Source organism: Amblyomma maculatum, chromosome 3, assembly GCF_055883805.1.
Source record: "Amblyomma maculatum isolate TAMU_Amacu chromosome 3, ASM5588380v1, whole genome shotgun sequence".
Taxonomy (NCBI): domain Eukaryota; kingdom Metazoa; phylum Arthropoda; class Arachnida; order Ixodida; family Ixodidae; genus Amblyomma; species Amblyomma maculatum.
The window spans coordinates 112796471-112813353 of NC_139346.1; the positions used below are offsets into that span (position 1 = coordinate 112796471).

A 16883-nucleotide genomic window follows, 5' to 3' on the forward strand; every position below is an offset into this window, starting at 1 on the left:
GACGACGGGGAAAGCGCTCAAATCGCGCAATTCAAGGCTGACTATACTTTATTTATTTTTATTATTGTGCAGCCGCCCAAAACAAGCGGCGGTTCTTCAGTCATGTACAGTCAGTGCGCATGTTTTGTATGCTGAAAATGTGGTTCAGAGTGCTCCATTATTATAGGGTGCGAATGTAGCCACGCGGTATTGTATCACATTTTGCAGCCATTATTTGCATGCCAGAAAAATTGGACACGTAGCTTGTACCGGGTGGTCCAGCCTTAGGGTGAACACGTGAACGCGTGGCCGCACCTTCGCAGCGCCACTCTATACCTGGTTGCACATGAAAGCAAAAATGACAGCGCCTAATTATGCACTATATCTAAACAAGCAAGAGTTCTTCAAAAATGTCTTCTGGCACTCCTTCTGTTCTAAGAGCGAGCTCTTCCAGATCTCTCGGTTCCTGCATGCACGATTGAATTCTGCGTGCGTGTTGGACGTGACCACGTTTCAATGAGAGTGACCGCAATATTATCAGGAAAGCTCCTCCCCCAAAAGTAAATGGCTTGTCCTCCAGAGCACACACAAAACGAGGTCATTTTAGCAGATCTGAAAATTTGTTTCAGTTCTGTTCTCTGCTTCGAGTCGTCGCGTAGTCCCGGCGGAGGCCACGTTTAAGGAGGAGGAGGAGGAGAAGAAGAAGAAGAAGCGTGATAGAGGAATAATATAGCGGCCAAAAGAAGCTTCCGCCGTTGCTATCGAAATTCAACTAGGGAAATTCAACTACAATTTTTTTTACTTCCGATTTAATGGAATTTAAAGGAGGAGTATTGTTCTGTATCTCGCGAAAAAGCTAACATGGAAGCTTTTATATTGTATGAAGAGCCGCGAAAATTCTACGAGGACAAGTTCATACCTAATTCCTTTCTTATGTCGTTATGTAATAAATATGAGACGTTAATGTGTAGTTTTGTGACACAATAACCATCCACACGAGTGCCATATTTACTCGGTTCTAACCATTGCCTTTTTTAATGATCGTCATGCAGAAAGTGATTGAGAGGGGTGCTGAGATTTGAAAAACCTAATTTACCGAATTTCTCCCACCCCCCGCCTGTAATCGCGGCGATATCTCGACGAGACTGGAGCAAGAAATAACACTTTATTTGCCAAAAAACGTGCCAGAGATAGCTTGAAATTGAAGCTGTGGCAGCCCTATTCAAAATGATTTATACTTCCGTTGGGCCTGTCAAACAGCTGACCCGAAACAAAACAATGCGCTCTCGCAATGCCTGGGAAACCTGTCCAGATTCGCCGAACGGCTTTCAACTCCAAATTTAGGAGACAACACGCTGATAGTGTTATCGTGATCGCTTTCGGCTTACTGGGCCGCCAGTCATATAGTGCCGGAACGCAGCAGCCACAAGGAGCCGTAGATTTCGCCGCGGACGCCGCGCCCTTAGGAACTTCAAACGGCTCCGGCTTGACACTGAGTGAGCAACTGCAGAGGAGATTTGTCTACGCTCTCTTCGTCACAAAAAAGCTGTGGTTTGATTCAGGTTAAATTTTTTTTCGAAAAACTTTTCTTTTTCGGAGTTAGGAGTGGGTGCATAGCATCAGGTTGTGCATAGATTCGCGAAAATATGATAATATCGATCGATCTTTCGCCGCAGCCACCATGAACGAGCCCCCGCCCATTCCTTTTGCGCTAGTCACCTCTCTCGCAAGCTCATCCTTTGGTATTGCGTCGAGTTTGAGTGGCGCACCAAGCAGTGAGGTCTCGGCTATTTCCGAAAACACAGCAAGGAGAATACTTGAACACAAAAGAGATAATTTGTTTCTTCAGGATTTACGAGTCGCCCCTGCGTCGGCGTCATCTACCCTTGCCAGTACTCAAATGGTCTACGCATTCAAGGAATGAGGGCACTAGCGGCGCCTACGTGATTATATCTCTACGACAAACAAGACGCATGGCGCGATTAATCTTTTCACTATAATGAGCTTTTATCATGTCATCCTGAGCCAGTGATAAAGCAAATTTTGAGGTAAAACAGCGTCCGTGTGGCACGTTGCAATATATTCTATGCAAAAATGGTTAATGCTTGCAAGACTTTACACTTTCCGATCGTGTTGAGTGTACGACACGGGGGATGAACTGTCTGGCGGAGGAGGGAAATCCTTTTAACTTGACGTTTATGCGCACCGCTTGTCAACGCACCTGTGCGTCCGCAAACGTCGCTGCCACACGCTAGCCCCTTGCAAGTATCACTAAGCGTGGAAGTCCGTTCCTCTTGTGGCAATGCTCGTTTTGGAGCCGTACATTGGTGGCTTCGCGTTCTGTCTCAAGTGTGGCCAAGTTTTTCAGTAGTCGACGCTTGTTCTCAGGCACACGAGCTTTGCTGCGGACTGGGAGCCTGTTTGACCTCCCGTCTTAGCCGTCGAAATCACAAATATGGACGCGTGAAGGGCACTTGGGTTATGTTTTAGCAGTGTTTAGAAAGAGCTTTTTACAAAGGAGAAATATGGGAGAGGCCTGCGTCCTGAAGCATAGTCAGGTTTATGATGATGATGACGATGATTATGATGATGATGATGAGAAAGAGCTCACAACAGTTGAAGATGGGCGGAATATAGCAAATTATCTGTTTAAAAAGGGGGCCCTTGAATGCGTCCATGCTTACGCTTTTTTTTGAGGGTTAAAGGTTTCTGCACACAGCTCAAGCACGCGGCGTCCAGTCTTCTCTCGCCCTTCGCGCATGACACGAAAGGCCCGTGTCGGCCTTCTCGACCCTTTTTCACATTGCCCTTGCGCGATGTTGTTATCAGGCGTATTATAGCCCGCTGGAAAAGTAAAGTGCTCTTGAAGTCAGCTCTACTGAGGGTGTTGCGTCAGGCTGCTAGGCGGTTCGGTTCCGCCGTTAGATCTGCGCGTACTCAGCAGACAGTTTTTTTTTTTTGTTTTATCTTGCAAACGGCAAGAAAAACAAAACAAGACGTACGCTTGCCATTTCCCGGAAAGAAAGATGGTTCTTTGTGTGTTCGCGCTCGTATTCTTACGCGCTATCATAAAATGTTGCAAGGTTTGCTGTAAAACCGGATAATTTAGATGGGAAGTCATCACGTGAAAAATGTAGGGCCAAGTGGCATGAGGCTATATAAAGGGTCAACGTAGCTCCCGCAACAGAAGCTACGATATTCAGTAGAAAGTTTTTAAGCGCTGAAACCTTTACGAAAGTACCCTAAGAAGATGAGAGTGGGCGTCCTTTTCCTGTATGTTGGGGCTGTTTGCCTAGGCATAATAGGAAGAGCCACCGGTAAGTCCAAATCCTGTTTAAGGCACATAAGGAAGGCATGTAACGTTGCCTTCTCTCAGGTTATACGAAACGTGTTAGACGCTTTGTTAAGGGGAGACTTTCTATTACTGCAACTAATTTCAAGCTAGGGCGTTTCGTGTTTTTGAACGGTCAAGGTCCCATATCTAGCAAAAAAAGATTACCTTTGCGATGCGTCAAATTATTAGGTTTATTAAGTTTGCGTGAAATTCTGCAATTTACAGCTAAATTCGAGTCTTCTCTGTTCCTAACAATAGGAGAAGTTGAAATTACAGTAAACATTATTGTTACTGGCGGTCTTCTTCTTTTCTGCCAGAAGAAATATTTCCATAATTGCTCGATTACTCTAGAAAATATGTGGCCAGCTTAGGAAATATGATGCGTAAAAGTTTAGCTGTCTGGGTACTCGCATATTTTCCTGCTCAGGATAAGTGGTTGGGTCAGACGGTCGGTCCCACTGGCACTGAGAAAAAATAAACTATAGCCGCCACTGGATGTTGATCCTCTGGTTAGCGTACGAGAGGAGCATTTTTTTAAAGCAATGGGGTGCTATTGTCGTAAATGATTACACAGTCATAAATAAATGACACTCTATGGCTGTGCGCGCACGTAATATTTATCTATTCCCTTTCGTATGCAATAAATACAAAGCCTAGCGCTATCGTAGTTCCACTTTAAAGTGTTCTGCAGTCACAGAATGTTATAGCACAGTGCCGCTGAGGCGCCACATCTACTCCGTTCTTTGCATGAAACCTAGCATTGAAGTCATAGCCTTGATACAAAATCAAAATGAAACGCCACATGCCAGGGCATATATTGCGTCCTTAAACAAGTTAGCTAAATTGGTTACAACTTTTTAAGCGTGTACTGTTGTGGCTACCCAGGCAACTTACATATAGTTGATGAAATACTAACCTGTATATTGTTATCCTTGCGAAGCTGCATATTTTATGCGTCGTCAACAACAGAGCCAGGGAGTTTGAAATGCCTTGCAAGTAAACCGAAGAAAAGCTGCTGTATTGTTTCTGTATTGATTCCGGAGCGCATGTATGTAAAGAAAAGAAACCTTTTGTTTCGCGTTGTTTTTTTTTGTTTTTTTGAGCAGTTGGATGATATGTTTTGTATTTCTCGGGCTTTCTATAAAGCTTGGAAAAAATATACACGTGAGTCTTTCTTTATCTAAACTAAATAGAAGGGGGGTTTCAGAAGACGCTCTCCAACTTTACAAAACCATTTTTTGTCTAAAGGAAATAGTTTGTCATTTAGAAAAAGTATCTTAAATACTGATTAGTTAAGTGCAAATTATAATATTGCCTGTGGTACGTCAGATGACTGGAAGTTGTATAGAAGGGGTTTCCCTGATCTGTCTTAATGTTTTATTTTTTTAATACTTGGCTAAAGTTAGCTTGGACACCCTGTGTGTACAAATGAGGGCACTAGAGGCATAACAGGAACTATAAGTCACTAAGACGTGTGTATTTGAAGTAGATAAATGATTTATAAATGTCTGGTTTTACTTGTATTATATACACGTGTCTTTTAGCATTCGTTTCTGTCTGCGTACATATGAACGCAATTGGTGTAGCTGAAATGTAACAAATTACGCGCGTATAGGTCTGGGTGTGCTGGTTTTGCTTTGCGGTTGTCCGAGCGATCAGTGACGTAGTGACTTTTTGGCGTGGCTGACGAAATCAAATCGACTGTTTGGTATATATATATATATATAAATCAAATCGACTGTTTGGTATATATATATATATATATATATATATATATATATATATATATATATATATATATATATATATATATATATATATATATATATATATATATATATATATATATATATATATATATATATATATATATATATATATATATATATCACAAGTCCCGACAAGCGTTTTCTGATTTTATTTTATATACAAAGCTTCATTACACCATGCGTTCCATGTGCTAATATTTTTCGAAGGCGTTCCGGCTGACCCGTCGCCTTCTGGCGCTGTTCCCCCGAAGTGCACGCGGGCCTTCGAACTTGGAGTTGTAAGTGGAACGTCCCGAATTTTTAAATTTGCTCTTGGAGCCTCAATCGGCTATGGATGCAGCATGTGCTTGGGCATGGCGTTCGGTATTTCCGAGGCTTAACTCATACTTTATGGGAAAAGCAGTGTCATGTATTGCTAGCAGAGGCCAAGAAAAAAATTAGACACACAATTGCTACCGACTGCTTCTGTAGCAGACTGCTCCAAGCAGTTTCTTTCGCTCATATAGCTGAAGCTTGGACGCTTAGCCATTTACTTCCGAAATCAGATTATTCAGTTCTTACTGAGACCCTAATAAGTGTTTGTAGCAAAAATATAATAAGATAACATAGTGTTAAACCAATTTTCAGAGCGACAAATGCTTTTCTTGCTACTGAACGAGCATCAGTTAACATGCAACAGGCGTTTAGTTTGGGCTAAGTGGTATCAATTTGTTGAAAACATAACGAAAATTAAAACAAGGACCCCATACAAGTAGACATGATGGCGCTAACTTGCAACTTTATTTAGAAAAAATAGCATCACATTGAATATATATAGGAGCCATTGTCACTATCAGTCCGTAAGCAGGCGCACAGCAGAGCAGAATGAAAAGACACTGGGGGGGAAAAAGAAAATAAAAGATGAAAGTAAAGTATAAATGCAGTGTTCTTTAATTGCGAAGTTTCTGAGAAAGCTGTATAAGTTTACTGTGTAGCCGTATGGGTGCGTTTTGGTGGACGTCACTGGGTAATTATTCCCTTATTTGCAAAAAGTTGTTTCCGTGAATCTCGGCTGAATGTTTGGTAGAGGGCAAAACTTATTGCATTCGACATGTTCAGTTTATTTTCCTTTTATCGAATGAGGTACATGCCTGTAAAAAGGAGGAAAGAAAATGTTCAGTCATTGTATAAAAAAAATCGCTAATTTCACGCTCACTTCCAAACTTTTCAAGGAGAGTGTTACAACACAGAGAAAAATTCTAGTACGATTGTTAAATACAAAAATGTCAAGAAACCATTGTTTATCGCCAAGAATTACAAAAACCAAATACGGCAATGTATTGGCAGATTATACCATTTCAGTGAGAATAAGGACATTTTTCATTCCTAATTCCATTCCTAATTCATAGGGCTGCTGTAGTACAAAATTGACCTTGATTTCTTTTGTAACAAAAACTTTTCAAGAGAGATTTACGGAGTGTCTGCCATGTGCGTTTTACTTCGCTTACAAGTGCATGTTCTCTCTTTCAGTTCACATGGAAGCGACTCTTCCAACCATGCGTTTACCGTTGCTCGGGATTCCCCATTTCCTTTGAGAACGAAGACGACGGAACAGCATGCCAGGTAACTACAAAATCCGATTCTTTACGGCAAGTGATGCCCGTGGAATGAACACTTTTGCAAATAGTTCAATCAGGCTCCTAAATTATGGACCATTGAGAGTTGTAACACCTTTGTTGCTACTGCAAATTTCTAAACACGTTGTTATGATGCGGCAAGCCGATGAAGAAAGACGACAGAACACGACTGATGGCGATGGTAGATGACGTTTAATGAAAATGTTGGCGAGCCTAGCGCGAGCGCTCCTGCCCGCGCCACTGACCATTTCTTCTCCCTTGCCAGTCCGTAACATGACCCGGGACCACCGAGCGATGGTGGAAGTTTACCGATCTTCATAATTCCATGGCATAATGATGGGCGTGTCTGGATACTTGAAGAAGAGGAAGAAGGACGAATATAATGGCTTGCCGGCACGATGATTCCCGATGAACCTTCGCCCAGGACACTCTCGGGCCACACGTTGCCAAGACTCGATGGCGGAGGCCAAGGCACGCACAGCATGGCATAGGCAGGGGAGGACGTCTTCCTGTGTAGCCGTGTCTTGGGTCATGGGGTCTTTGGTCGGCACATCGGGTCAGTGCGGTCACATATGGTCGTTCGGGTCTCTTCTTGTGTCGTGTGGTCATGTGTGCCGTCTCGGGTCAGTCTGTCCTTTGTCGAATCTTATGGTCGGGGCCGGGAGACGGACCGGAGGAACGGCAAGGTTTTGCTGGGTCTGGCAGGCTGGGGAACAGCCATGCGATGCCTTCTAACCTCAGTCGACGGCGCAAGAAGTCGCAAGGTGCCAAAGCTCTGGACCAGGATGAGGGGATAAAGATGAAGTACCCTGCACCTCAAACCAAATGTTACGATGTGGCAAGCCGATGAAGAAAGGCGACAGAAATGACCAAAGGCAATGGTAGATGATGTTTAATGAAAATGTTAGCGGGCCTAGCGCGAGCGGTCCTGCCCGCGCCACTGCCCGCTTCTTCCTTGCTCGTCCGTAACAATATATTACAACTGCAGTATATTGCGCCGTTAAGAGCAAGCGGCGGTGCATTTATTAAATAAATCAGGGAAGAAGTCATAAGCAGAGAAGTGTAGGGGGGCTTCTACATCTGATTAAATTGAATACAAAATGTTTAAAGAAACACAACAACAATACACTCGGGATAAACAAAGCTCTAAGAACACGAAACACACAAAGAAGGGAGAATCATTTACGTTTACTCTACATCGAAGTTAAGAGCAGATTACACTGTATTCAAATGTGAGTGTGCCTATATCCAGAATTTTAACTATATTTGAAAACACATTTGCGTATTTTTAAAAAGCTTGAGACGTTTAAATATAGTGTAAAGTCAATCCGTGTAATTTGGTGTACGAATTTATTTTGCAAATGAAGGCAAATTTTTAAGTACACATTTGAAATGAAAGCAGCTTTGACCATTTAGATAGAGGCTAAGTTATTACTGAGTCACGATACCAGAATATAGGATCAAGAACTTAGATGCTTCCTTCTAGTTGGGTTGAGTGAAATATAAAAAAACTGATTTTGACTCCCATTCACAGAAATGATACACACCAATACAATGGCCGATATTGAACTAATAAACAGGTTGTGAGTTCCAATACGAAATTGCTGTCTATTCTAAATGCAATGCGAGTTACTATATCAAGGCCAGACGAAATGAAGTGGGCCTGAGGTTGTTATGTGGTATGTGGTCGCCCTTCTGGCCGCACACTACGTCACCCCGTCCCCCCACAGGGAAACGAAGCTCACTACCACTTTGCCAGCTATCGTTTCAACTTTGCTTCACTGCGAGATAGCGATGGTATACGTGCGCTTTTTTTTTTTTTTGAAGAAAGGCGGTCGGTGTTTACATGACAGGTCTGTCGTAAAAGGCCGCTAATCGTGTGAAGTTTTAAGCAGTAAGCTGTGGCCCTAAGACAGGCTTACCAAAGGTGTCTGGACTAAATCTGGCAAGGTGGTTTTTTCTGTGCCTCTAGCAAGTTATGGTACCTTGCGCCCGATTGACTGCGGTCGTCAGGAACCGGAAATGATGAGCGAAATCATTGTGGGATCAAAGTTTTGGTCCCCTTCTGCGCCTCCGCCTTAGCACTGCGTTCTGCGTCACTGGCCCGTTGCTACCATTTAAAGCGTAATCGGCGTAGGATAACAAGTTCAGTAGCATACAGACCTCGCTGGTGGCTCCCGGAAGTTCTGTCCCGATTTGTCAGACGCCATATAAATGCTAACCTGCTTAAAAACAAATTAACAAAAACTAAACCGCCGCAGGTTTACTTTTAAGAGTATGACCTCGATTGAGATTGGTGATGTTGGCAAAACATATTAAATTCGGTTTAACACGCATTGATTCGATCATGTAGCCATTTATTAGGTACATTCAACCGCCTCTTTCTCTGCGATTTTATTTCCACACTAGTTAACCAACGTAAGCAAATAGTGCTGTGGTCACTGAAGTAGTTGGCAATGAAGCAAGTTTTGTTCATGTTCGCTTGAAAAGCAAATGTGGAGAAAGGCAAAGTTAAACGTAGCATCTTTCGAGTCCCGAAGCCCGCTGCTCAGTTTCGGCTTCTCGACGGGCACGCTTGATTTCTAGAACCACTCGCATAGAGTTCTCATGAAGCATCCATTCCACAGGATCATCATTATATTGAACCCAACCTTAAGTTTTGTTGTGCTACTGAAGCGCGCGCTCGTCTTCTAGCAGCGAAATTCTGCGGTGCTCACCGGGCGCGAAGCCGCTGCTGCCCCTTGACCGACCATGCAACACGAGATCAGCAGTCGGAGTAATTGGTCAAAGTGGTGCGAGCGTCGTGTTCAGCCTCCAGGCGCAGAGCATGATTGTCTATTCACGTTTTGCGCGAGCAGATGAAGGTGGCTCTCTGCGTCAGCTCTTTTCAGAGGTATCTGGGCAATTTTGGTTGCATCGTGAGCCGATTGAGCAGCATCCTCAGCTAAGTCGTTGCCAAGAATTCCACTATGGCCTGGTAGCTACTGGAAAATGATTTCGTGACCCTCTTGTAATGCCTGATAGTGCAGATGTTGTACCACCGGTGCAAGTTGCTCATTGTCGCCATTGCTCAAGACAGATTGCAGACATTGTAGCACAGCTTTAGAATCAAAACCACAGCAGATCATTTTCGAGGTATTTGTTCGGAGATATATTTTGCAGCTGCTATAAGTGCGGCCAGTTTTGCTCGAGTACAGGTAGTCTTATGCGAAATTAGGTAATACATTCTTGCCTGAAGGCACATTAAAATTAGCAGAGTTTCGTGTACGTGGTAAAACGGATGTGGTTCTTTCCTTCGACGCCTTTAGTGGTGAATCTAGGCTGCACAGCGAACAGAAAGTACATATTTATTACTTACGAGAGCCTGTCAAAAGCATCAAAAGCTTTCAGCTGTGGGCTTGGAAAAATATGTGAAGAAATTTAAGATAAAGATGTACGCGCACCGCAAGCTGTCCGGATGTAAACGTATTCTAAGAAATCAACAACAGTTAAATGCACTGCAAAAGACATCACTACTGAAAAATATGCTGCAGCTTGCGTCGAAAAGAAAAGATCGCTGGCACAAAGTTTCCTTTAAGCGACTTTAATACATCTGCGCCGCGGTTGTTTTCGAAGCAGCTGTGCTTAAAATTCGCTTGCACACAAAATGAACAGCAAAATTAGGCGACCAAGGTTATAGGGTTTAACGTCCCTAAACATTTCAGTATGAGCGACACCGCAGACACCGTATTGGAGGGCTCTGGAAAATTGGACCAAATTGGGTTCAATAACGTGTACTGACAAGCACAGGACACGGTAGCTTTGCATTTCGCCTCCTACCACTGCACCACCGCGACGGGGTATTAGGAGTCGAGTAATCAGTATCAAAAGAATTAAATTGCCTAATCTGATATTACATTTTTTTTTCTTTTCACAAGACCACAGCGCATTCGAGCGATTTAGAAGCGTTTAACTTTTTGCTGTTCCATTTAGTCGGCTTTCAGACGCGAAGTTACTAATAAATTGGTATAGTGAAGTAGGTCGCCAAGACATACGAACCCAGCAGGTCGACAGTATTTTGACCTTGCATACGTACGAAACCGGTGAAGACGCAGTATGGGCAAAATAAATCATTAAAGATAATTTTTTCGTTGGAAGTACAAAAGCATACACACTGCGACGGCGTTTAACTATTAAGGATTGTGGCATTAAAAACCTTCGCTGCTGATTCTCCTTTCTAATTCGAGCCGCCGTTTGTTTGCACAGTCATTTTAAGTCATACTAGCGTTTCTGAGTAACTATATTCATTTGTTATTTTCGTTGCGCGTTAAATTTGCTTCGTTATTTTAAGGCAATGTATTTTTTCTCCGTCATTTGTTCAATTTCATATCTACTTTATTCAATAACATAGGCATTTGCAGTTTTAAACAAGGTTACCATCAGCAGAGGACAAGAGCCTACACGTTCCTGCGCCTCCGCAACGCACGCTTTTCTTTCAGGTGTTCCGTTCAGATCAAGTTGCCTTATTCCTTGCAACTTAGTCACTTTACACTAAATATCAGATCCGTGCCTGCAGCTTCGCGTCTTGAAGTGTATGTTGGCTAAGTATTTTAACTACAGTACACGATTTTGTGATGCATTCTGGCATAAATGACCGTACCAAATATGTGCGGAATGGAAATAAATGGGAGATTGCTAACGTGGATTTTGGGATACACGTTTGGCATTAATATGCAACTGTTCATGTAACTATACTGAAGAAAAGCAAAGAGACAAAACCAGCAATATTGTACTCGCACTGCATATGGGTGAACTGCTGGTCGATTGCCACCTTTGCCGTTTCGTATTTTTACTTCTCAGGAGCCTTCTTTTTGGATATCTAGGAAATGCAAACTTCCTGTAGCCATTTCGAAAAGACTGCGTGCACTCGTGCACGTAGGAATTCAAACACGATATATATGGACAGGAAACAGGGTGCCGCACGTGCAACTGACACAGGCGATACACGGAGACGGCTACAATATGGCGCGAGCCTCGCGCAGGTGGCACTGCTCTTTTCTAATGATGCTATTTCAAAGGAACATCCTTTCAATGGAAGGAAGCGGGCGCATCACTCGGCTCGCTCTTACAGCACCGTCTATTGCATAGAAATCAGAATATTTTGTTACAACCGGGGCTCAATTCTTAGGTTTCGAGGAGCAAAGGTAGTCGCTGCAAATACGTCCGAGAAGCTGAGTTCTAACTCTACTAGTTTTCTGTGCTCCACATTGCACGAAATCGCCTTTTACCATTGCGGTCCTCGGCGCCAGGCGGGTGGGCCACAATTTTGACAGCAGTGTGACAGAGTGGCGCAATCTTGCCATCCATCCGTCTGGTATTAGATAGCGGATCGATTGCATAGGGCCTAACTGCTGGACCGCCAGCCGCGCACGCGCGAGGGTTAATCAATTTGGTGGCGCGCTGTCGTTGGATGAGTGCTATCGGTGGCTTTTCTTGGCGGTAATGGGCAGAAAGTGATCACGTGGTCGAACGCCATCTCGAACTATTCTGATGGTCGTACAAGAATTGTCCTGAAATAAAACATCGGTTGAGAATTATCTGGTGCCCTGGCTAAGTTCAGCCAACCTTTAACGACCACTCGCCCGCGCACACACACGCACCCATACAGAACCGAAGCCCTTTCAAGAAACGCTTCATATTGATCACTTAGTTTAATTTGCAGTTGATTCGTTCGGAACCCGGATATTGTCAAGAACATAGTGAGCTGAGCTGATACACCCTGCAAGATAAAGGGTGACCCAGCTAAACGTAACTAAGGTTTTAATGTCTTTAACGCTCATAATGAAACTAGCTAAACCCTGTCATCGTCTGGTTCAGTACTCATAAGTTAATGAGAGAGTTAGTTTTTAAAGGTATAATTAGCTAGCTTTTTAGTTTTTGGGTTGAGTGAGAGAAAGGTTGTCAGTTTGAGAGTTGCATACTTCGAAATACGACTACTGAATAATTTTCTATCGCTAGCGATAAAAATACTGCTGACTAAGCTAGGTGAACCTGAACCGGTCTTGGTTTTAGTCGGGCTTGGGCACGCTGTATTACCGATGCCGTCAAAGGTCTTTGTAGTTACATTTGGTCGGGATACCTTGTGTGTATCTGCACCGGGCGCCCCAGCAATCGCGTACAAAGGGCTGAATATTAAATATTTGTAATAGCAAAAAAAAAAAAAAAACCATACCACTACCAGTCGTCTTGCGAACCACAGGCATTTTCTTACTTTTCCACTAATTATTTCTTGACTCCCTTTCTTGAATGTTCCTGGGATGCTAGGTTTATAATCTTAAATTATTCTCATGTGATCAAAGCCAGCGAATAGAAGACCAAACTGCGTTGAAGTCTCTAAGCGCAAGAGAAGGCAAAGCAAGAATAGAGAAATTGGCAGAGGAAAATTGTCAGCGCTACGGCAGCCTGCGTCTGCCCCCTACAGTAAACCCACTACAGGATGTTTGAGCTGCCTCTCCTCGCAATGCTGTCAAAAGCAATCTCTTGCCACCGCTTATCTTGGTGTTCGCGTAAAAGAAGATCCTTTCAGAGAAGGGTCATTAGAGATACTGCCCACTACGCTATTTGGTTGTAAACTGAAATTGCCCTGTAATTACAGTGAGTACACGTGCTCCTAAATTGGTCTGATGTCATTGTAGCATTTGTCTACAGATGCTTCGTTTCTGATAGTTTTCCTGCCCTCTGGTGAACATTAGCGAACTCGAACCCGCATCTACGACTTGTGCTATGCGGGTTGTGAGGAAGTCATCGAGAAATCACATGTCGGTGAATTGTCTTTTTTTATTGATTAATTATGGGCACGAGTGATTCAGTGCAACGTATTTTCTTTGAAAGAAGGAGTTCGATAAGAGTTTATTAAGCCGCGCGGTGCACCCTCCGCCATTGCGACGCAATAAAGCTATGGTAGAATATACATCGCAGACTGTGAAAGCGACTTAAAATGATCGTTTGGATAGGTTTTTCATCATATTTTATTTTAATTATATCAGCACTCCAGTATCTTCAAGCATTAGCTAAACATCAAAGTTCATTCACATTATAAGGCAAAAAATGTGCTTATCAAACGGACCATCGACTAGTGCTAGGAACTGAAACATAAAAATAAAGTGCGTGCATAATCTTTTTTTTTTTTTGTTGCCGCAAGCCCCCTTTTTTTTATTCTTGCCAGAGTTAGTAACCTGCGTCTCATGTGTATAGAATTTCAAACGCAACGTTTTATAAGTGGTACGCACTAATGTGAACGTTTTCCTTGAAGAATTAACTTTGGATATTCCGAATGTGTAATAGGATCTGGGGAGGGGGGAGGGCGGGGTAAAAGAATGTACCACCACTTACCGCTCCTGGTGCACAGTGTTAAATTATACCTCCCTCGTTGGTTCTGCCTCTTCAATGACTCCTCCTTCAACCACTTGTTCTCTTCATGCTGAGCAGTGTTCTCACTTTCTTCAACACAGCAGTTTTATTGTTGTGTGAAAACGGGTGTGCGGCACATCCCTTCGTTGTTTGCTGTCGGCGCTGCATTTATGATAAATCAAGCAATTATTAAAAAGAAGTGCACCCACCGTCCTTGCAGGATCAAAATGAAAAGATTTGCGAATAATTGCAAACATGATGCCATGCTGAGTTTTCGCTCCGATTTCTGGATGAGGTATACACTATAAAAATATCAAATGCTTTCATGGCATCGCAAAAGAAGACTGAATTAATGTCAACCAACATGCAGTGATATTGCGAAACATGGGCACTTTGTGCATCGCCACAATCAAAAGGCGACTGGGCTGGCACCGCCGTGTTCAATCCTGCGGCTCTCGCGATAAGCAATCGTGCTCCGTAACCAAGGTGCCTTTAGGAATTGCTGTATGACGCCCGTTAGCCTATATTTCACGGATGCGGAGAAGCTTTCAAAATTTGTAGAATGTCGATATACTTGTGAGAGCAGAAAATAGAAATGAAGATGTCCGATATTAACACATATAAGTGTATTGACATTTTATTTTACAGAATATCACACGGCAACAGCAGTTTATCCCGGCTGCGCATAATAGTTTACCTGGGCGCTCGCCATCAAACAACCGATGCGGTACTGGTCGATTGAAGAGCATCTTCCGCACTCACACTTCGTGAAAAGAATACACATTGTACGTACACGCACACTACGCGACGAAAAAAAAAAAAGAGTGTGTGATAACAGCAATCAAGCTGGCAGATGGTTCACGATGCATACGCAGTGAATACTAAAAGGGAAATAGAGGAAGACAGCATCAAAAAAAAGAAATTCCATCGCACCATCTCCTCTGAAAATAAGCAAATATACTGCAACCTAACATTTCAGTTTAGCTTACGTCAAATTGTTCTACAAGAGTTTTTAGGCGCTATTTCTCCAGCATACAGCCATCGTTAGTGCTCCGTGTACACGCATATGTTCTAGTTCGTTTGTTCGTAATTACCTAAAGCCTCCACAGTTCATGAAAGTGAGGCGTTTGATGATATAGTAGAGCGCTTGCGCTTCAGTGTACCTTACGGTATGTATGAATTATCACTCCTTTTTAAATGCTAGCTGTGCAGTTAACGATGTTTTATTCTTTTTGACCTTCGACGAAGTGCAAAAAAAGTTTTAGAAAAGTAACCACCGTTAGAACATCCAGCGAGCCCGCAAAGAAACGTGCGGCCCCATCTATGTCATGGTACTCCGTTAGATAGGTGTGCCTAGCAGTATAGATTTTAAACTGTCCGGTTTCCTTCTTATGAGGATTAACGTCTGTTTTTCCTTGTTTTTTTATTGTAGTGAACCGTACAGGCGCACAAACTACTCGCATACTTATTGTGCAAATTCGGTGCCAATGAATGGAGTCTCAGCAATGATCTCCCATAGACACAAGCTTTTGGTACTTTGTTCTGGATATATTACCATTTCAACGTTAGGTATGCTTGGTCAAGCACTGTTAAATTTGTGTTATTTTAAAGCAACAAATCTTATGTATTTCGCACATTACTGAAGCTTCTTTTCGTTTCGGTATGTTGGTGAAATATTTATTTAAGGTACATTTGCCGTTAAAAAGAAACTAGTGGCTGATGTGACATATTTGCTGACGTAAAACGCACCATCATCACTTATTGTCAACACCTGCACTGTCCTCTTTCTAGGTACCTGGCCGTGCTAAAGGTTTCTGCTTGGATGGCAAATGTATTTCTCCCAGCGAAGAACCAACACCCGAAGCGGCCACCATCACTACTGCGGTTCCGACTGCGGAAGAATCCTCCGTAGAACCGGTTAAGGAATCTGAAGGCAGCAGTCCAGATGCAGAAACTGAAGCCCTTGTGAAACCTGCTACACAAACGTTGTCAACTCATATTTCAGAGGAAGAGACCGGTGTTGAAGACGACGAGTCAGAGAACGGAGCCGTGACTGGCTCTGAATATAGTGTCAGCACTTACGATGGTAGTGAAGTTGTCAGTGAAGAAAACAAAACACCTGGCAGTGAAGACTACAAGGCCACTGAAGGAAAGCAAGCTGAAGCGTCGCAAAGCGAATCGGCAACTGGCTCTGGAGATGCCCTCGACACTGATGAAGGTTTGCCAGTCAGTGAAGATAGCAAAGCGTCTGCCGTGGAAGACTCGCAAGGCGCAGAAGAGCAGCAAGCCATAGAGTCAGATGACAATGATGCCGCGAATGGCTCTGGTGATGCTTCCGACGCTGACGAAGAAGGTTCAGAGGTCAATGAAGACAGCACAGTGCCAACTTCGGAGGACTACAAAACAGTCAAAGAGCAGCAAACCAAACCTGACACAGTTGCAGAGGTCAAACACATTGAGGATGATGAGCCAGCTGAACCCACGCAAGAAAATGATGAAGAAGAGTAGCACTCAAGCACATAGACAGAACATCTTTTCAAATTTTTTTCAAATTCTTTTTACACGTAATAAATCATTGGCCTTGACAACAATGTCGTACGTCCAAATGTATCTGCCGTCCACCAGTGGCACCGAGTATAATTATGAGCTTCCGAAAGGGCATGTTTGTTACTTCCGTGGCCCTGGGGCATCTTGCGGCGAAATGTTCAATAAAAAGAGCAAAACCAAACACATTATTCGTGGTGCTCACGAACCAAGCTGAACTCGCAGTAATAAAATCATTTCATTAACATGATG

General features: G+C 43.2%; 1 protein-coding gene across 1 annotated transcript; it reads left to right on the top strand.

The window, feature by feature from the left end:
- Nucleotides 1-3138: 3138 nt before the first annotated feature.
- On the top strand, nucleotides 3139-16678 carry LOC146195719 (uncharacterized). The gene is made up of 4 exons (XM_084597886.1): nucleotides 3139-3296; nucleotides 5290-5360; nucleotides 6592-6684; nucleotides 15879-16678. Exons 1-4 carry the CDS (start codon nucleotides 3230-3232, stop codon nucleotides 16593-16595), a joined length of 948 nt encoding a protein of 315 aa, XP_084454012.1. The 5' UTR covers nucleotides 3139-3229; the 3' UTR covers nucleotides 16596-16678.
- Nucleotides 16679-16883: the final 205 nt, after the last annotated feature.

Excerpts from the sequence above, each read along its gene's own strand:
- LOC146195719 (XM_084597886.1), top strand. The coding sequence starts at position 3,230 with ATGAGAGTGGGCGTCCTTTTCCTGTATGTTGGGGCTGTTTGCCTAGGC. Across the intron at positions 3,297-5,289 it reads CATAATAGGAAGAGCCACCG|GCGTTCCGGCTGACCCGTCG; the intron begins GTAAGTCCAAAT and ends TATTTTTCGAAG. Across the intron at positions 6,685-15,878 it reads ACGACGGAACAGCATGCCAG|GTACCTGGCCGTGCTAAAGG; the intron begins GTAACTACAAAA and ends TCCTCTTTCTAG.